This window comes from Aulonocara stuartgranti (genome assembly GCF_965226115.1).
Source record: "Aulonocara stuartgranti genome assembly, chromosome: 7".
In the NCBI taxonomy this organism is placed as follows: domain Eukaryota; kingdom Metazoa; phylum Chordata; class Actinopteri; order Cichliformes; family Cichlidae; genus Aulonocara; species Aulonocara stuartgranti.
Genome location: NC_138945.1, coordinates 9,537,226 through 9,559,074, shown reverse-complemented (window position 1 = coordinate 9,559,074; position 21,849 = coordinate 9,537,226). Strand labels below are relative to the sequence as shown.

Sequence of the window (21,849 nt, the reverse complement as noted above, 5' to 3'; positions counted from 1 at the left end):
CTCACACGTACAGTCACCTGGGCTTTCAGAAACAAAATAGCTATTTAGAATAGAGATTATTTTAAATAAGCATGCCTGTTTTAGAGGCAGTGACAGCCGCACGCGCGCTATCTGAAAAACTATCCGCAAGCAGCAGAAAATTAAACCCTTATGTAGCAACATCACCACCTGCTGGCGACATTGTCTACTGCATGCTGAATGGACCTCATTTTACTTCTGTAACAAATTTGACATTAAACAGATATGAATTGGTCGATAGTGCATACACTGATAGAAATATGACAGATATGCCTGTTAACTCTGACAACAAGATGATCTGCTTCAGGGAATAAGGGGGCATTAGGTCGGCAGAATCACTGCATGTGTTTGTGGGTATGGACCAATAGGAGGTGATCCAGGGATGGCGAAGCTCCGGAAGCTCATATTCTGCATCTGTAAATATTTCAAAGCAGTAAGGATGCTACTGATGAGCTCCGAGGATACCACATTTGTGTCCACAGATCGCCATCAAATTTATCCAGCATAGTGATGTTAAAGTTATAGGCGACCAAACAGAATAAAAGCAATGGGGTGACTGATGGATAAGATAAACGGACTGTGCTCCAGAGGGTGAGTATATGACCGCAAATATCGATTCATTTCGCCGCATCTTTGTAACAGCTTCATTTAGATAGAATTTATATGACAGAAAAAACATGAGTTGACCCGATGATAATGTTCCAGGACAGGAATTAAACCTTGCAAATGATGCGGATAAAATGTGACACAGAGGCGTGTCCCAAAAGATCACTGGCGTGAACCCTTCTGTTGCAGGGGCAAGCATATTATTCGCTATGCTCTGTCGCACATGTAAGGATATTTTTATGATTAAAAGGCACGGATCACAGTTTAGCTTTAGCAGAACACACGTTACAAATGCAAAAATGGAGCTTGTGTTCAGCAGTAACACAGAAGTGAACTGTGGGCTCCTCCACTGCGCATGATTTGCTGCTTCTCCGTATAATCCGTTTATACCACAGTATGACACAGTTGTGTCTTAATGGCCCACTTGGGTTTTTTCTGTTCTGGTGTGTGTGTGTGTGTGTGTGTGTGTGTGTGTGTGTGTGTGTTACAGATACAGAAGTAACAAAATTAAGGGAAATTTTGTGGAGAATACTAACAAGAGTCATAGTAAGAACACGGTATGGTAATCATATTGATGTTGATATTGATCATATTGTGGGTCAATTTACACATTCTCCATTTTATTTGGTCATGTTTCTCCTGTTTTTGCCTTAGTTACAAGTTGTTTTTGTCTTACAGATGTAACAAATTAAGATTCTTTCTGTCACTTTTACGATTGCGTGTTCTGGTCTTTGCAATTTATTTTTATTCTATGGAAAGGAAGGTGTGGATCAGTTTTGGATGAGGTGGAGTTAGATTAGGTAAATCAGTAAACACCTATAATTTTTTTTAAACATTTAAAATCAAGTTGTGAGACAGTAAAAAAAAGGTTGGGAATAAATGATCAACACTGCTCTTAAGAAACACTGTTCTTTGATCTGTTTCTGAAAGTAAAATGACTATAAGAAAAAAATAATATGGTGAATAATGATCATTTAAATATGCAGCATACAGATGCCTGAACAGAAAAGGAAAGAAATGTATTTAAGACATGGTGCAACACACCATTTGAGAATGTTTAATTATAGAAAACACGAACTTGATGGAAACAAAAAGGAGAACATAATTACAACATGAATACGGCAGCTCTACTGCAGTGTGAACATAGGCAGAAGAACTCAATAAGCATTTATGCCATATACAAGTTAAGCACACCCACACTAGCACTCGTCCATGAAAGTACAGTTTAAAATAATGTACAGAAAAGTACACAAGATACTTGATAGTACACTAGGAAACCATCAGAAGAAGCAAGTGGTAGACACTATTTATATTTAAAGTAGAGACCTGCTGCCAGTTCATTTTAAATTTATTTTTATTTTTATCTGACCAACCTGAAGAATATGAGTATGTCACTGTTCAGATGTACTGGTTAAAACATTAGTATTTTAGACAGATATTAAACATTTAAAGGTTTAATCTGAGCTTTGTTTGTGGTATTTATAGATCATATAACCATAGCATGTTAAGCTAACCGAGTGTGCACTATTATTTTTTCAGTGTAGTGCTAACGTGTATGATGGTTTTTAATCTAAAGAGTATACATCATTATTGTAGCATATATGAGGTTTGTGCAATGTTGAGATGGTATGGCTCTCCACAAGGTGGAGCCATATGGTATATACCGGTAGGTAAATGAAATCTTCCAGTAGTGATGCTTATGTTAACAGAATTTTGATAATCAAACTTTCAAAATAAAACCTTTAAAAAAATTCTCCCAACTGTCACTAAAATTAAAAGTGGTCAGAATGCATACTAAAGCTGTGTATGTGTATGTCACTGCATTTCAGAAGGTACCGGTGAAGTCACGTTTGTATTACCTGACCATTTTGGATACATGCAAGCACTTAAATGTTACTCTTAATATTTAATTTACACCCAGAAGGTAACAATTAAAAGTTGTGTAAAAACAGCTGAGAAAGTGAAGTCAGTTCACTTCCTCCACAGTGGTAAGACACATAAGTTTGACATAGTTGCAATAAGGTTACAGTACAAAGACCACTAAATGTACAATTGACATCATAGGTTGAGATTTTTTCCATTCCCCTGAGCATCAACTCCAAAGAAACCTTAGCCTCCTTAGCCCTGAAGTTAAAGTTAAATCTGCATAAAACAACTTTAGCTTGAAATGTCAGTGTTACACAATCTCTTTCATGCCCTTCTCTCTTTTACTTTTACTCAGACCCAGTCACAGAGATTACTGCAGTAGGATCAAGTGATTCAGAGTTTTTTTCTATACTTGTAACATCACAGTTTTATTTTTAAATAAAATCCTTCTTTATTTGGCTTTAACTATCTGAAATTGTAAAAGCAACCCAAAACAAAAACGAGCCTTTTCTTGATGAAAAAAATAATGTCTGTTCATTTTAATCATGACTGGTATTTTTTCAATAACTTCAAAAACACTCTTGAATTTCCTTTGTACTCACTTAGATACATTCTGATATGTGCTATCAAATTGTAAAGAAAGAAAAAAAAAAAGCAGAGATAAAGATCATTATGATAAATAAAGGTACTAAGTACTAAAACAGTAGTTAGCTCTGTGTTTTGATTTTCATGCATAACTGTGTTTTCAAATTATTTTGGTAACCACCCAGTTACAGTCTAGTAGAGCATTAAATGTATTCAGAATTTAGTCATGTTTGCAAACGATTTACTGTAATGTACTGTAAAGTTTTCATTATGTGTGTAAACCACTAAGAGTCTGAGATATAACTCTACACACCAAAGAGTTTTATAACCACATAACCTCATAAATTTACATCCTTGTTTAATAATGTTTTAAACTATAGACGGATATTTCATTCTGTTCCAATTAAAATCCACAGGTCAAACAGGATAGTTAAACCAGCCCATTTTAGAGATGAAGAGAAACGTAAGTATAAGTAGTAGGTGAGAAACTTGGTGTGATCACACTATACTTCTGAAAGGAAATGTTTTAAACGGTCTTGACAAAGTTACAGAAACACACCACCTCCTTACAGTTGTAGTTCATGCATTTTACATTTTTGTGCAATTTTCAGCTTACTTGCAACTGATTGGAAACATTTTGGCCATGACCACATCAGCCAGAGCTTGCAGCTTCAAGGACGATCGAGGATGTACATATGCATGCATGTGTGTCTTTGTTTTAGTATGTGACGAGTTTTACACACACCAAAGCTAGCTGGCGCTTCCTGAGTGGTAAACACGAGTGACTGACTGTCCCTGTCTGCTTTCCACCACCCTGTGCTATTTTATACTGACACACACACATCGAGAGTTTCAAAGTGTTGATGTCAGAAAACTCGAAGTATCACGTTTATTACCTGTTTTTAAAAAATACATAAAACTCTCAATTGGGAACACAGGTAACAGTAAATACATGCAGGTAACAGCCAAGCTCACTTATGAAGAAATATTTATATAATATTATCCAGAATAATTTTTAAAACTAAAGATGATGAGATTGAAGATAACATGGAACAACATGACTGACATAAACATGTTGAAGACCCACCAAGCTCGGAAAAAACAGCTCTAAAATTCATTATAAGATTAGAATTTTCGAGATATGATAAAACATGTGAAATACATCATAGCACATACCAAAAAAAGCCAAATGTTAACATTTTTTTAAATACAAGAAATAGATGAAAAAGAACTATATTTAACAAGTACATTCTCTTAGATAATCTCACATTTTTTACAGGCCAGAAAGAAAATATCAAACAGTAATTTCCCCCAAAAAATAACGTTCCACCCGAGTTAACGATGAATTTGAATTACACATTTTATTTGCGTTTTTGGTGTTGCCACATCATTTCCTGTTGTCTTGTTGGTCAGTGTGCAGATTAAAAAAGGGAAGTATAAGAGTTAAATTGTCAAGGAAGTCGTTGAAATGAGGAAGCTTCAGAGCTCCACCGCTTTACTGTGTGTCAGTACTTAAAGTAAAGGTTAACCTGCTTCAGCTGGAAAACACAACCAGGATACCCGTGAGTGTAAGCTCCCTGGTTTTATGAGATATTGACAGCACTTTTTTTTTTTTTTTTTGTCAGGAGCTGACTGAATTTAAGATGACCTGTTCATGTATTGCTCAGACTGTTGGAAGTTGATATACTGAAGGGCTGAAAAACTCAACTGGGCTCTGAAGTTGAACAGTGGAACTAGTTCACAACAATATCTACAGTAAGTGTAGTCTTTGTGTCTTCTTTCAAAAACGACTATTTAAAATTGACCAGTAAGCTACATTTGACTGTCTCGTTAACGACAATAATTATACTTCCTCTTTTTTTTACTGTCTTATCGAGGCTTACCATTTCTCACTAACTGCTGACTTGTTTTTGATCAGAAAAAAAAATCTGCCCTACAGTGTGAGATCATTTTCATTTGTTCATTTGTCACTTGCTGCTGTGCTTGTTTTGGGAAGTAATAATTATGTTCAATGAATAACACATTTAAAATCATTTAAGTGATTTGGCCATTGTTTTCTTATTTTACCATTCTAATAGGGTTTTTAAAGAAAAGAGAAAAGAATGTTCTGGATCTCGTGTTATCTACAGTGTCAGATTATCAGGAGGCACTTTTAGCATCTTTTTTCAGCTGTGGAAAATAATAAAATACATTTGACCAAAGTGCTTAATTCCACTTCTGAGCCTAAAAAAAACACCAGACATTTCAAATACTCAGCATGATTTCACTGAAACAACTGTCTCAGCTAAAAACTGATCAAGAAATAAAAATAATTGTGTCTAGCATAGCATTTTTTTTTCTGGCACGTGTCTTTGGGTTCTTTCCAACTGCATAAGCCATTGAATGACACCACAGAGTTTGGGTGTGACACATTAAAGGATGCCCAGTACTGAAATTTGGATTTAAAAAAAAATATCATCAAATTTATCTGTAAACAAAAGTGTTACAGTTAACTATCTGAACTGTCTTCAGAGACAGTGACAGCATTTTAGTGTGACATATTTATGACATGAGATCCGGGACAGCTTTTATACAAAAGTACTCTAACATTAATTCTATTTTTGAGGGAAATTTATTTGTAGTCCCCGTGTTTCGTTAAAGAAAAGGAAAACCCTACTCCATTTAGTAGCTGTTCTACCATATATCTATCTCTACGTGTGAAGTTATGGATGCTAGATTTAATTGTTTTTTCTGCACATTGAAAGCTATTTGTACATTCCTGCTTAGCAAGTAAAATGATTAAAAAGGATTAACTTCTAGTGACTAGCATTTCATTGAAAACAAAAAATACAAAGTACAACTCAATCAAAAATAACATCAAACAGTCTGAAAGGAAGGTAGATTCTCAAGGAGAGCAGAGTTCAAGAGGTCTGTAGTGTGATGACATTGTCAGGAAATACCAGAAGCTGCTTATTTTAGGTCACAAATGTGCAGCTTATTCCCTTTTAAATTTTTATTTTCAATGTTAGACTGTTGTGCATTACAAACAGGAAAGATTTTGTTAACTGTTAAATGGAACAATGGGGTCATAAAAACAAGGTCAGTGCACTGTCTTAATATCTGCAACAGTTAAAAAAATGTCTAAACCTTGTATTTATTTATTTATTCTTTTATTTAATCGGTTAATCTAAGGTTTCATTTTATAATCACTGTGGTCACTTTACTTTAAGAAAAGCTAGAATTGTCTTGCTGAAACTAATCATGCGCACAGTGATCTGAAAAAAAGGCCTACCAATGATGGTCAGGTTTTTAAGGTCACCATCCTTGCAACTTTTCAGCTGAGTTTTAGTTTTCATTATGTGTACATTAATGGTTGTTGAATTTGAAATGGTTCTGTCTAACCAGCAAAAAAATGTCATACTTTCAGTTGCAGTCTGCATTCAGCATTAAAATAGATTCATATTTCTCTCAAAGAAGGAAGTGGTTTGTCAAAGTTATTTTCTTCCCAAAGTTGATCTATCACTTGTTGGTGTCCAGGATATACTTTGGTATCTTTAAAATGTTAGTAAAGGCAAATTAATCCTTATATTTTGGTGACTTGGTCAGGTTAGTTCCACATAAGAACCTAAAAACACAGTAAAGACAATAATAGGTGAAAAAGTCAGGAACCTGTCTATGTGGTGTCTTTATGGCTAAAACATGGCCAAAACCTTTGACAGCTCAGACTTATTTCTGACCTTTGTGAGTTCAAAAAGCAATGCTGCTGAAACCCAATGATAACTTGCTTTATGTGCTTTAGTTTACATTGCAAAGCAGGTAGGCAGCTCTACACGAAAAAAAAAAGTATCCAAATTTTATAAACACTATCACGTCATGTCTTCTGGGAACTTAAAGTGAGCTTGAGCCATTTAAATATTGTGCTTCAAATGGTTAAAGTTATTGTTTTTTCAGATTTTAGTTTTCATGCAAAAGAGCAGCTGTGCTGTGCAAATTTAGACAGAGTTAAAAATAACACAAAACAAAAAATTCCCCGGAAACAAAAATACTGCTGTGTTTAAACAGGCAGAAACTAATCACCATTTTTGCATTATGAAAGACTCAAAACACAAAATGGAATACACATTTGCAAACTAAGAAAATCATCACACATGTTGACTTTTCAGTCACCATATGCTGGGATTGTTTATTGTTTGTGATTCGATTGTGGGATTCAGTGCTAAATGATTTATCATGTCATGCAATTCTACTTGAAATCTGTCTCATTTCCTATTTGTTTCCAATTTTTGTTTTTAGGTGAATTTCATCCTAGTGGAAGAAGTTTGTGAAGGGACTTCCTTAAAGGGAGCCACTCACCAAAAGCCAGTATGGCTGACAATGTAAATTCATTGCCATTCTTTTATGGCAATATTACCAGGGAAGAGGCAGAGGACTACCTGCGGCAGACAGGCCTAAGCAATGGCCTGTACCTCCTACGCCAAAGCCGAAACTATCTTGGAGGCTTTGCACTGTCCGTGTCAAATGCAGGCCGTTGTTACCACTACACAATTGAAAGACAGCCCAATGACATGTATGCTATTGCTGGTGGTAAGAGCTACAGAAGTCCCGTTGATGTGATTGACTACCATTCCCAAGAACCAGACGGTCTTGTGTGTCTGCTGAAGAAGCCTTGTAACAGGCCCAAGAACATGCAGCCGAAAGTTGGGCCGTTTGAGGACCTGAAGGAAAAACTCATACGGGAGTATGTAAAGCAGACCTGGAACCTGCAGGTAAGTTTCAGCTCTATTATATAATATAAGAAAACCATATTTGAAATGAGAAGTCAGAATTTTATGGACTACCATAGCAAACTAAATGATGGTTTTTTGCAGTTTGGGCTTTATTTACATTCATGATAAAAGTCACCAACATAATTGTTGAGATGTTAAAAGTGTATTTTACATTTTACACACATTAAATTTTGTTAATAAACCCTAGGCCTAGAAAAAGCATATAATTGCAGGAAGTAAAGAAGGTCAGAGGAAAGTCACTTTGGTCTGTCTCCAATTTTGGTAATAATGTTACTTTGACTTCTTTTAAATAATGCTACTGTGTTACCATATCTTGATCAAAAGGCTACCTTTAAAAATTGTCCTCATTAGTAGACCAGACCAGATAAGACCATCATGGACTCCCAGTAATGTTGAAGGGACTCAACAAAATTTCCATTTAAGCATTGCTCACTTCAGGAGGCCCAAATAGCAACTGATAGCTCAGGTTGTGTTGATGTTCTAGTATCTCCACCACAACAATAGTGGTATCCAATCTGTCTCTTCCATACTGAAAATTCAATAATGATGGATTGGATTTATATAGCGCTTTTCAAGGCACCCAAAGCGCTTTACAATGCCACTATTCATTCACTCTCGCATTCACACACTGGTGGAGGCAAGCTACGGTTGTAGCCACAGCTGCCCTGGGGCAGACTGACAGAAGCAAGGCTGCCATATCGCGCCATCGGCCCCTCTGGCCAACACCAGTAGGCGGTAGGTAAAGTGTCTTGCCCAAGGACACAACGACCAGGACAGAGAGCCCAGGAATCAAACCGGCGACCTTCCGGTTACAGATACGCTTCCCAACCCCCTGAGCCATGGTCGCCCAGATAAATGGTTATCTCAACTATTCCTCAGACTCTGCTGCTTGTGCGTCACCTCTTGTTCTCAATTGCACATGGATGTATGTATAAAACCACTTCTTAGACAGGCGCAATATGTAAGTCAGCCATTATACCTGGATAAATCTAGAGTTAAAGTGAGTTTTACGAGTGTGCTCTGGGTGGACGTAGGCAGCATTAATCTAGCTTTATATTACAAGTGCAGCTAAGTGTGTTGCCTTTTTGCAGGGTGCAGCTTTGGAGCAGGCCATCATCAGCCAGCGACCTCAGCTGGAGAAGCTCATCGCTACCACTGCTCATGAAAGAATGCCCTGGTTTCATGGAACAATAACACGAGAAGACTCTGAGCCCAGGCTTCAATGTGGCCCGCGTGCAAATGGAAAGTTTCTGTAAGTATTATATTAATTCTCTTTTTATTAAATTATTTGCTGTGTTTGCAGGCAGTAGTATAAAATCCTATAAAAAGCCAGAAGAATAATATCATTCCTCTCATGGTAAAATTTTACACTGCGTCTTTTGGTTCTGGTCTGAAAAATAATTGTCTTTTCATGTTTCATGTTCATGTTTTGTTAGTCCTGATCAATAAATTTTAGAAAACCAGTTAAAACATAGTTTTAAAGAACTGCTTGCGGTTACTACATGGATTGAATTTGAGTTCTATCTGACAGGGTAGAAAAATCTAACTGAAGAGCATTTAGAGTTATGGCTTGGAAGAAAACCTCTTTATGGACTTTACGATTCCATATTTATATTCATAATTTTTCTATTCAATAAAATGAATCACTTGTACAAGTTTAGCTGGGAAACCTGCCACTGATAGTGTGTGCAAATAGTGTGCATTGAATTGACACAGCTGAAGAGACCTTAACCATGATGGAAGACAAAATATTAAAACATCTGTCTGACTCTGGACTAATTGCTTTTAAAATGGCTTTTTTTTGTATTTTTCATACAGTGATTCTCGTGCTGAACTTCTACATTCTTGCCCGTGACAAAATGGCCCTCATGGCACTAGAAAAGACCTTGAAAAATGTAACGAGGTGTTGTTTTACAAACAAATGACATTGGTTTAATGTGGTTTTAATATTTCAGTTCCTCTTAGCTTCACTTTGTAAGAAGTTAGCTGGTAAAAAAAATATTATTCAACTACATTTGCATTTTAAAAATATTTTAGTTTAACGTTCACTATGTTCATTGTGTTCATAGCATTCCTAACTGCTAAATAGGATAAACTAGAGTAAAAAAAACATTACCACATTGGTAGAAATGTGACAAAACCTACAAGTGGTTCATGCACAGTAAATTGTTTTGTTATTTAATATTAATGTATTAATTCACTCAGAAAAGGATGCTTTTGGGTTTTTTGTTTGTTTGTTTGTTTGTTTGTTTTAACCCTGTAAAACAGTGAAATCAGACTCAAACGTTCAGCTGTTTCAATGACAGTAGAAGTCTTATTCAGATTCATTGTCTTACTTCATATTGCTGAGGTCTGGCCAAAACAGTAAATTAATTCATTATACACACAACACTGCAACATCACCTGGAATTGGACTGAGTCAGTTATTTATTTCACTGTTTTAAAGACAACATCAACAGAGTCTTTTCATTTATTTTCAAGAAAGCCATACAATATTCTGTAACCCAAATCCTCTCAGAACTTGACATTTTAATAACCTCATGAGGTTTGCATTTGGTTTGCCTTTACTTTACCTAACTTAACTATATGTTTATTTCAGAGGAGACAAATGAAAGACTATGGTGAGCAGCAAAAGTAAAGTAAAATAGTAATATTATCTGCAGCTTTACAAAATTAGTGAGCAAAAGAATACAGTCTCAGACAACTTACAACATCCAAATACTGAAGAAACACAATAACAAGCAGGGCAAGTACAGGACTGAAACTAGAACTCCTAAGATTGTGCAGTGTCATCCTTTTTTGTTGCATTTTCTGAGTGTTATCTCAAGAGCTGTGAACTCAAGATCAGTGAAGTGAGAAAAGAAAAAGCAAAGAAATTATTAAAGTTGAGGGTAGCTTTTTTCCCTCCAGGAGCTTCTGCCTTTCAGAGATAGCAAATGACTAAACTCTCACAATGACACGAAACTCAGTTCAGTTATGTGTCTGAGAAATAGGTTGGGCAATGAAAATATTTAGAAATTTCCTTTCCTCTGGGGCAGAACTCTTGAGTATTTCCTATTGAGTAGTTCTCTTATGTAACTTTTATTCTCAAAAAGGTGGAGAATAGATGAAGACTGAAAGATACATATTATGTCAATTTGTTCGTTGTTAAAGTATTTTTTAAATATGATTTTCTAATATGGTTTTGTAATGTAAGTGAAATACATCAAATTCTACAAATGCAAGCAGTCTAAACAAACACAGCTATGTTAGCACTGTATTGCTTCCATTCCATCTTATTACATTTCATTTGTCAAATGCATAAAATGTCTTTTTGCTTTGAAACCACTGAATAAAGTTTGTAAAGTATTTATAGAACCTCAAGCTTCAGTTGAGCGGCTGTGGTCTCGCTTGAAGAAAGAGAGGAACATACACATGCACACACACATACACACACATACAGACACAGAGAGACACAAACACACAAACACACTGTGGTTTCCGCTCTGGCAGTTTGCAAAGGACTTCCTGAAGTAGCCAAACAAGAGGGAGACTAACAGCAGGGCAAAATGTAACTGTTCTGTCCCTTCTCTCATGTAACATCTAGCAGGAAACTTACTTTCCACTGAAACACATCATCATGTTATGCTTATGTCTCCAAATTTTATTGAAATTTTGTTAAGAGTGAATCACATACTGCACACATAGCATTCTGGAGCACAGTTATTGATAATAGCACACAGGCTATTAGTTTTACTTCCTGTTTAGTTCTCCTTACTTCTTATTTACTGTAATGTCTCCATGTGATGAGGTTTTTTTTAAAATGCAAGTCTATGAAAAAAGTTGCACTTAGCCACAACTTATCACATCTGACACAGTATGTGGTAATAGGCGGGGTAACATGATTTCTCAATTGAAAATTCAGACTAATATTTGGTTTCATTGTGCTTAGTGAGCCATCGTAGATAAATAAAAAGCAATACAGACGCAGCAGTGGAAAATATTCATAATTTTCTGAATTAAAGTTGTAAATTTGCAAAATAAATAAATGAAAACAAACAGAAAAATGTACAAATTCATGAGTTCATTCATGAGCACTAGGATTTTAGGCCAATTCAGTTTAGTATTATTGGTATAGCTTCAAATCGCAACAGTTGCCTCAAGGTGCATAAGGTAAAGACTCTACAATAAGTAGGATTTTTTTTTACATTTATAGACATTTTTTCTTGTGACCTTGAAGTATTGTGCATGAATAATGTTAATACATCTTGAAACTGTAAAAAAAGATATTCATTGCTTTTGCGTTCCATAATAGCTATCAGATGAGTTGAAAAACCACCTAATCACTGATTCACAGTTTGCAGTCAGATGTGAACATTTTTGTAGTTATTTAATGGTATATATGTATATAATGAACTATCCATCCATCCATCCATCTTCATCCGCTTTGTCCGGGGCCGGGTCGCGGGGGCAGCAGCCTAAGCAAAGAGGCCCAGACCTCCCTCTCCCCAGCCACCTCCTCCAGCTTATCCGGGGGAATACCAAGGCGTTCCCAGGCCAGCCGAGAGATATAATCTCTCCAGCGTGTCCTGGGTCTGCCCCGGGGCCTCCTCCCGGTGGGACATGCCTGGAACACCTCACCCAGGAGGCGCCCAGGGGGCATCCTTGTCAGATGCCCGAACCACCTCAGCTGGCTCCTTTCGATGTGGAGCAGCAGCTGCTCTACTCTGAGCCCCTCCCGGATGGCCGAACTTCTCACCCTATCTCTAAGGGAGAGGCCAGCCACCCTTCGGAGGAAGCTCATTTCTGCCGCTTGTATCCGCGATCTCATTCTTTCGGTCACTACCCACAGCTCGTGGCCATAGGTGAGGGTAGGGACGTAGATCGACCGGTAAATTGAGAGCTTCGCTTTTACACTCAGCTCCCTCTTCACCACGACGGACCGGTGCAGCGTCCGCATTACTGCAGCTGCAGCCCCAATCCGTCTGTCGATCTCCGGCTCCCTTCTCCCATCACTCGCGAACAAGACCCCGAGATACTTGAACTCCTCCACTTGGGGCAGGAACTCATCCCCGACCCGGAGTGGGCACTCCACCCTTTTCCGGCTGAGAACCATGGCCTCAGATTTGGAGGTGCTGATCCTCATTCCCGCTGCTTCACACTCGGCTGAGAACCGTTCCAGTGCGAGCTGGAGGCCCTCACCCGATGAAGCCAACAGAACCACATCATCTGCAAAAATCAGAGATGAGATTCTGAGGCCACCAAAGTGAAAGCCCTCCGCCACTTATAATGAACTACAGAAACAAAAACTGTTTCAAACGATTCTCCCTTTTTTTTTCTATGTGAAGGATTCGGCAGAGAGATGCGAATGGATCTTATGCTCTGTGTTTACTGCATGAAGGACAAGTCATGCATTATCGTATTGACAAGGACTCGGCTGGCAAGCTCTCCATTCCAGAGGGCAAGAAATTTGACACCTTGTGGCAGGTAATCCCAGTGTGCTTTATATTTATGGGCTACTTAGAACATTTCAACAATCTTAATCTGTTTGAAATTGTATAATGTATTACAAGGTGAGGTGGTAAAACTTATGTGTGTACTCTGCCTACACCTCTGTTTAAACACAGCTGGTGGAGCACTACTCATACAAACCAGATGGTCTTTTGCGAGTACTAACAGAGCCCTGTCCAAGGCCTGATGGAGATATTGGTGAGAAACACAAACAGAACTAATCGAAATGTGTTTACAGCAAGACTTTCATTGAAAGCAAATTTCACTGCATGTTAACTAATATCTAATAATCTAAATTATAACACTGTATACACAGCTGATTAACATTTGTCTTATTCCATGTTCACAGGGCTGATAGGACGGCCTTTTCTTCCACCGGGCCATCCTAGACTTGGTTCTGCCATTGTAAGTTCCATCTATGTGCATTAATACATTCAACTGAAACAGAAATGCTGGTTAAATTGGCCTCAGCAGTCAGCCTGTATGGGTTACCATTAACCATTACGACAAGGGTTGTTTTTTATTATTAGAATGATATGGCTTCTTCAGGAAGCCCTGTATGGTAAAACAAACATAGAAATGTTTCTTGTAATGTGTAGATGAATGTGTGTGTCAGACGACTTCACACATCCTCGTTTGGAGCTATTTTTCCCATTAATCTTTTTCCTATTGTAATAATTTCATGCATGATTTTAATATTACCATTAATGATAACCTCTCTGACATTTTGATTTTTAGCAAAGTGCGACAGATGGATTTTTCACCATCATCAGTAAAGTTCCCGGCATAAAAAAGGTGCATTACACACATCCTGTTTCCTCAGTCATAGTTGCTCACAGCAGTGTGTAACCTCCACCTTCCTTCTACCTCTGCACTTCTTCACTAATGGAATGTGGATTTCTATTTACTAACTCTTTCTTGCAATATTAGTCCTTTGAATTATGTCCTTTCTAATCCCTCTGATAGATCTCACATCCAAGTAAATAATGGATGTCAGTGCACACAAGCTTATTGAATTGGTGTGACATCTTAGTTGGTGTATTTGTAATTATGTTTTAACACCATCCAGAGGTTACCCAGTGCAATTACATTATAGAACCACAAGCAGCCATTTGGTAGCTTTCTATATGTGCTTGTGATAATATTGTCCACATGTTCCATCCTTTAAAATCCCTCTGCCATTTTTTCTTTTGTTTTGTTTTCTTTTTTATTCTTGTTTTTGCCTGGCTTTGTTACAGTTAAGTTTTGGATCAGATGTCTTTTTTTCTTCCCTTTTTGAATCCTGCAGTTTTATCTTGTACAGTCTTCTTCCTAATTTTTTCTGAGATTTTATGCTTGAGATGTTTGAGAGTCAAAATACCCCCTGACTGTAAACTTGTCTTAAACCCCTTCTTTGAAATCATGTGTTCACTTATTGCAGGTTACTTTCAGCAGTAAGTGCTATTTAGCTATACTTCATGCATTCTCATAATGAATGTTCTTTAACACTGTCTCCTCTGATGATAACAGAACCGACCATCTCGTCCCAGGCCTCCAGATAACTCCAATCCTTATGAAACTAGGATACCCGGTAAAGGTAAAGGTAAGACTGCCTTTGTCAAACCCTATATTGATGTACTGTTGTTCAATTGCTAACTTGCTTGTGCATGTTCCATACTGTGTAAATATTATTTAGCATAGATTCTATGTCATGTTGGGTGTAATCTGGATTGCAGAGAAAATGTACGCTATGCCTTCTGATGATACTGCCTAAAGGAAGCATGTATAATGTAAAAGGAATTAATCTTAGCATGAAACCCTGTGGAACTCCATAAATAACCTCAGTGTGTGAAGAGGACTCTTCATTTACATGAACAAATTGGAGTCTATTAGAAATATATGATACAAACCACTGCAGCATAGTACGTGTAATACCTACAGCGTGCTCTAATCGCTGTAATAGAATATTATGGTCGACAGTATCGAACGCTGCACTGAGGTCTAGCAGGACAAGCACAGAGATGAGTCCACTGTCAGAGGCCACAAGAAGATCATTTGTAACCTTCACTAAATCTGTTTCTGTGCTGTGATGAGCTCTGAAACCTGACTGAAACTCTTCAAATAAACTTTCCCTTTGCAGATGATCTGTTAGCTGTTTGATAACAACTCTCTCAAGAATTTATTTGTGATGAAAGGAAGGTTAGAGATTGGCCTATAATTAGCTAAGAGAGTTGGGTAAAAACTGTTACTATTTTAAGTAAAGGTTTAACTACTACCAGCTTGAAGGCCTGTGGTACATAGCCCATTATTAGAGATGGGTTGATCATATTTAAGATTCAAGCGTTAATTAATGGCAGGACTTCTTTGAGCAGTCTTGTAGGAATGGGGTCTAAAAGACATGTTGATGGTTTGGAGGAAGTAATTACGGAAGTTAACTCAGAAAGATCAATTGGAGAAAAAGACTCTAAATGAATACCAATGGTACTGAAAGTAACTGTAGATAATATTATGTCTGTGAGATGGTTACAAGCAATATTTCTCTAATGGTGACAATTTTATTTGTAAAGAAATTCATCAAGTCATTAAGGTTAAATGAATGGTTGGCTCAAAACAAACTTGTTTTCAGCCTGTGCTTAAGAGAAACCTAAGGTTGTCCTTATTTTCTTCAACCAGCGATGAATAGTAAGATGTTCCAGCTTTGTGAGGGCTTATTTTTAAATAAAGCAGCAAACAATTTTTCCAGACTACGTAATTATTTTAATATCTCTAGCTTACTAGTTATTGGTTTTAAAGGTGTGTATTGAGAATTATACCAGGGGATCAAGTATTTCAGACTCCCTGGTATATTTGAGGGTTTTTTTTCTGGGGAGCTACAGTATCCAGAGTTGTATATCATGAAGATGTAAAGAAATGAAAAAGATAACTGACCTCTGTGTGAGTACCGTTCACGTAGCTGCTCTGTGTAACAAAAGCATACAACAAACGGGACAAAACACAAGCAGACAAAAGATAATCACATGCAATATTGGCATATGAATCTATAGAGAGTGAAAGGAAAGTACTTAGTGCTGTCAGCAGAATAGACCTAACCAAGAGAGCATCCAGGTCACCTGATCCAGACCAAAAAAGGAAAGCCTCTCACTACGACTCCATATCAATGAGACAAGACAAGGGATACTTTTAATTTTTGTTTGTTTAACAAAAACCAAGACTATTCCTTTACCCTGAAAATGTAACTCGAGATGACCAGTCTTCAAGGAAAATTAGGATGAACTTTAACTTGAATCTGTCAGAAATGACAGATTTTTTGGATTACAGTAATCGGATTTAAAAAATGCATTTCTTTTCACTTTCAAATGAGTGATGCTAAAGGTACAGTACTCCTTCAATATTTTTTCCAGTACAATGTTTTTCAAAAATAAGTAAAATCAGTTTTATGCTTTCATATAGGGGACATACTACACTGTTAGAGAAAACATCTTAAAAAAACAGTAATATTCCGGCAGCTGGGGCGCCAAAATAATACCGTAAATTAACAGAAGATAACTTACTCATAAAAATACGGTTATTTCCATTAATGAAAATACAATTTGTTGCCCTAATTTTACATGGGATTTTACCTTTTTCAAGTGCTTTGAAACATTAAATTTGGAACAATTTAATGAAATTACCTATAAACAAGGTCAATTAATGTGGCAATATGAATAATAATATTTAAATATACAGAAATATACACTTAACAGTTGGTTTAAATAATAATGGACTGCATTCATATTGCACTTTTTGAGACCCTCAAAGTGCTTTACAATTCTACTTTATAATTCCCCTCTGGCCATCACCAGTGAGTGGTAGGTGAAGTGTCTTGCCCAAGGGCACAACGACCAAGAGTGTCCGAGCCGGAGCTCGAACCGGCAACCTTCTGATTATAAGGCGAACGGCCAACTCTTGAGCCACGATCGCCCTAAATAGCAATGATAATAATAATTATTTGATGTAAAAAAAGTTTATAAGAATCATTTTATATATTTTTCCATAGCATTACATTTGAATTTAACAGTTCAATCTTTCAAATAACGGACAAATATTTGTGAAATCATGATACATTTGTGAATGTATTTTAACAATCTAAATATGCATATGTACAGACAAATACATTTAAAAAACAAGAAAATTGTGTTTTATTACATTACAGTGATTTTACGTTAATTTACACTTGAAATGTGAAATCACAGTCTATTGATGTAAATTTAATGATATTCTAGAAGAACAGTACAAAACTGTAAAATACACAGTAAAATCCTTTTATATTAGGATTTTCTTTTACAGTGTAGACAGATAGATTATGATAAATCTGAATAGGGAAAATCTACCTGAATAACGAGCTATTATTTTGGCTAGAGAACATTCTAAACTTGTAAAATCCAAATTCACATGTTTTCATTTAATATTTCACTGCTTCCTAATTTTGACATGTTGAATTCTTCATCAGAGGCCATGCCAATGGACACAGAGGTATATGAGAGTCCTTATGCGGATCCAGATGAACTGCGGAGTTCTACAGTGGATCGCTCACATCTTTTCTTGGAGGATGGAGAACTGGGCTCTGGGAATTTTGGTACCGTCATGAAAGGCACCTACAAGATGAGAAAGTATGCTACATTAAACCATATTACTACATACAAACATTGCACCACAATGCTTTGTTAAATGATCAGACTTACAAATTTAAAATATTCTCCCTATCATAAATGATATTTATGATTTGCTGACTGCAGCAGGCAAACTCACTGTCAGTGATTCACTGATATAACCCAAAAAATAAAACATGAGTTCAGCACATCTTGTTTCATGGTTTTCCCAAAGAAATATTCAATCGGTTATTCAAATTCCAAAAACACACAGCTCATATCATACAAATCAAAACCAAGCAAAGTCCACAGGACACAAATATCACAGTCTTGGTCCCTGCAGTCATTAAAAGATGGCTTCATTATAGCACCCCCCCCCCCCCCCCCCCCCCTTTATACAGAATGCAAGTGTATACTGCTTTTGTCTTACTGGTTTACTTTATTGACAGTTGTGTCTATTGATATCCGTACCACTATGTTGTTTTGCTGATGATGAATGTTGACTGTGGATGAGTCAAAATGTCTGAAAAATGCATTTCTGTTGTAGTAACATATTAATACTTACACTAATCCATGTTGCATATCAGGACAGAGAAGACAGTTGCAGTTAAAGTCTTGAAGAATGATGATAATAACCAGTCAGTACGTGACGAAATGCTGCGGGAAGCCAATGTAATGCAGCAGCTGGACAATCCGTATATTGTCCGGATGATTGGTATCTGTGAAGCAGAGAACCTCATGCTAGTTATGGAGCTGGCTGAGCTGGGACCCCTCCACAAGTTCCTGCAGAAAAATAAGTATGTACTGCGACTTGGCCTTGCTCTTTCCTCAATTTGGTTTGTTTGAACATTGTTTTTTTTTCTTCACATTAATGCAAGTACATTATGATAGAGTCTGAATTTTTATTTATAAAGGTACTGTTTTGTGGTAAGTTACTTGAGTTATTCTACAAGTAACTCAAGTAACTTGTAGAATAACAAGTTATTCTACAAGTATCTACATTAGCAACAAAAGAGCACTACACAGTAGCAATTAGAGCTTGCAATATTCACATCAGCTAAGATATGTGCAAATGTCTGTTGAGAAACACATCCTATCCAATGCCGTACTTCTCCATTCTCTGTTTCAGTGTTCTCTGAAACACCTACACATCCCATTTCACTCTTAATCAAAACTCTAGTATTGTGGTCAATATTGTAATCTGCTAGTTTAGGAGATTGAAGTGACAAATCACTTTTTTCTAAATGTGAAGTTATTTATAAGTTTTAGTTTCAAAATAACAGTATATAAAAAAATCAAAGATTTCAAAATACAGTTCTCATATTGTGTGAGGTTTATGGTGGCTTTTAGAGTTAAAGTAACAACAACTCATCTCCAGGCAAACGGCCATAAAGAATATCACAGAGCTGGTCCATCAGGTGTCTATGGGGATGAAGTACCTGGAGGAGCATAACTTTGTCCACAGGGACCTTGCTGCAAGGAATGTACTGCTGGTCACACAGCACTATGCCAAGATCAGTGACTTTGGCCTCTCTAAAGCTGTTGCTGAGGATCAAAACTACTACAAGGTAACATATGGTATAGGATGACACGTCATCTGTCCTTATACTCTCAAAAAGCCTTGATGGTCCATCTCTATGAACGTCTTAGATTTTTCCCAAAAAGTTGATTCTGTTCGTGAGGACGTAGCGTTTTCAGTGAGAGAAACATTTTGTCTAAAGAAGTCACTTTGATGACTGACAAAATATTTCTCCCACTGAAAAAACTGTCCTCATGAACAGAATCCCACAAACTTTTTGGGATTTCCTTATCTTCATGATTGAGCATGCATCAACACTCTTAGATTTTTGTTTAAAAGTAAGTCACTCTCAATGAAAGTGTTACTGTAAAGCAGGGGTAGGCAACTCCTGGCCTCAAGGACTGTCCTGCAGGTTTTAGATGTGTCCTTGATCCAACACAGCTGATTCAAATTGCTAAATGACCTCCTCAACATGTCTTGAAGTTCTCCAGAAGCCTGGTAATGAACTAATCATTTGATTCAGGTGTGCTGACCCAGAGTGGGATCTAAAACCTGCAGGACACCGGCACTCGAGGCCTGGATTTGCCCATCCCTGCTGTAAAGCATTAAAATAACTGTAACACTAACACCAGTCAATCTGCCTTACTTGTATCTGTTATCATATTGTGAACACTACTGCCAGGAACCAGTCCTAATCATTGTGTTATTTGAAGCTGCAAAATGACCAGTGTGGCATGAAATTAAAACTAGTTATGTTTGCGTGTCTCTCCCTTTAGGCAAAAGGTCATGGGAAGTGGCCAGTGAAATGGTACGCGCCTGAATGTATAAACTACTTCAAGTTCTCATCCAAAAGTGATGTGTGGAGCTTTGGGGTGCTCATGTGGGAGGCTTACTCCTATGGCCAAAAACCATACAAGGTATTATTATTATTGAATATAAGGAGTTATGGTGACACATGTAACCTCACTCACTCACACATTGTGTTTTTGTTTGAATATTAGTTTAATATTCAAACAGCTGTTGCAGCCTTTATTTTGTTAATTTTTATTCTTTATAGTTGCTGTCTTATGTAAACTAAATGACTACAAAACAAATGTTTCAGATTTGTTTAGTTGTAATTTATAGAATAATTTTGTGATGTGTACTCACTGTCTACCTATGAAATCTTGACCTATGAATTGCATGTATCATAATGATCTTGGCACGGTGGTTAGCACTGTTGCCGCACAGCAAGAAGGTCCTGAGTTCAATTCCACCATCAGGCCGGGGTCTTTCTGTGTGGAGTTTGCATGTTCTCCCCATGTTTGCGTGGGTTCCCTCCGGGTACTCCGGCTTCCTCCCACCGTCCAAAGACATGCAGCTTGTGGGGATAGGTTAATTGGATAATCCAAATTGCCACTAGGTGTGAGTGTGAATGGTTGTCTGTCCCTGTGTGTTGGCCCTGGGACAGACTGGCGACCTGTCCAGGGTGTACCCCGCCTCTCGCCCTATGACAGCTGGGATAGGCTCCAGCGCCCCCCGCAACCCTGAAAAGGATAAGCGAATGGATAGATGGATAATAATCTTAGTGTGTGACTTTAGAATTATGTACTAACCTTCTTATTGCTATTAAAAAATAATGGTTGCAACACAAAAATTATGACTTTGATAATCTCTATGCCTTTACATTTTAATTTATTTGATGGCGTCTTATTTGTTCTGAATTTTTAACTCCTTACAGGGAATGAAAGGAAATGATGTCCTGCAGATGATTGAAAGTGGTAAGCGTATGGACTCCCCAGAGAAGTGTCCACTGGAGATGTATGAGCTCATGAAGACCTGCTGGACATATAAGTAAGTAACATGTTCATCATAAGGCATTAGCTGAACAAACAGCAAACCGGTTTATGTTTTATGGACATCTTTTGTGATTATTGCATGTTATTTTCATGTCTTCCAGGGCAAATGAGAGGCCTGGATTTAATGTTGTTGAGCCAAGACTACGAGATTATTACTACGACATTGCACAGTGATTGCTCACTTGAATGTTATGAGACTATGCAAACTAGTGGCTGATGATGAAAATGAGCTTTTACACATATTGGTTCAGAGATTGTTATGGATAATAAATGCTGTAAAATATAGACTTTAACTGGAATATATTCTCTTTTAATATAAACTCTGATTATGCAAATATAATTCCTATTACATTTATTTGTTCTTGAATGTAAGCCATATGAAAATGATAATAAACTGTTACAAGTCTATCTTATTTCACGGCAATCACTGATGTTATACCTAAAAACTACATAACTTACTGTTTTCCTATAAGCTTCCTAATATCAACATACAATCCGACCTTGTTTAAGCATCTTCAGCACTCTGAGTTTCTGTACTTGCATAAACAATTCTA

At 37.0% G+C, this 21,849-nt stretch overlaps 1 protein-coding gene across 1 annotated transcript; it reads left to right on the top strand.

Annotated features, from left to right (window-relative positions):
- Positions 1-4,511: 4,511 nt before the first annotated feature.
- On the top strand, positions 4,512-21,708 carry syk (spleen tyrosine kinase). Its single transcript, XM_082541491.1, has 14 exons — positions 4,512-4,830; positions 7,348-7,820; positions 8,933-9,093; positions 13,169-13,307; positions 13,448-13,529; positions 13,681-13,736; positions 14,070-14,126; positions 14,841-14,913; positions 17,800-17,959; positions 18,526-18,735; positions 19,317-19,506; positions 20,234-20,374; positions 21,178-21,290; positions 21,397-21,708. The coding sequence occupies exons 2-14, from the start codon at positions 7,419-7,421 to the stop codon at positions 21,467-21,469; spliced, it is 1,857 nt and encodes a 618-aa protein (XP_082397617.1). The 5' UTR covers positions 4,512-4,830; positions 7,348-7,418; the 3' UTR covers positions 21,470-21,708.
- Positions 21,709-21,849: the final 141 nt, after the last annotated feature.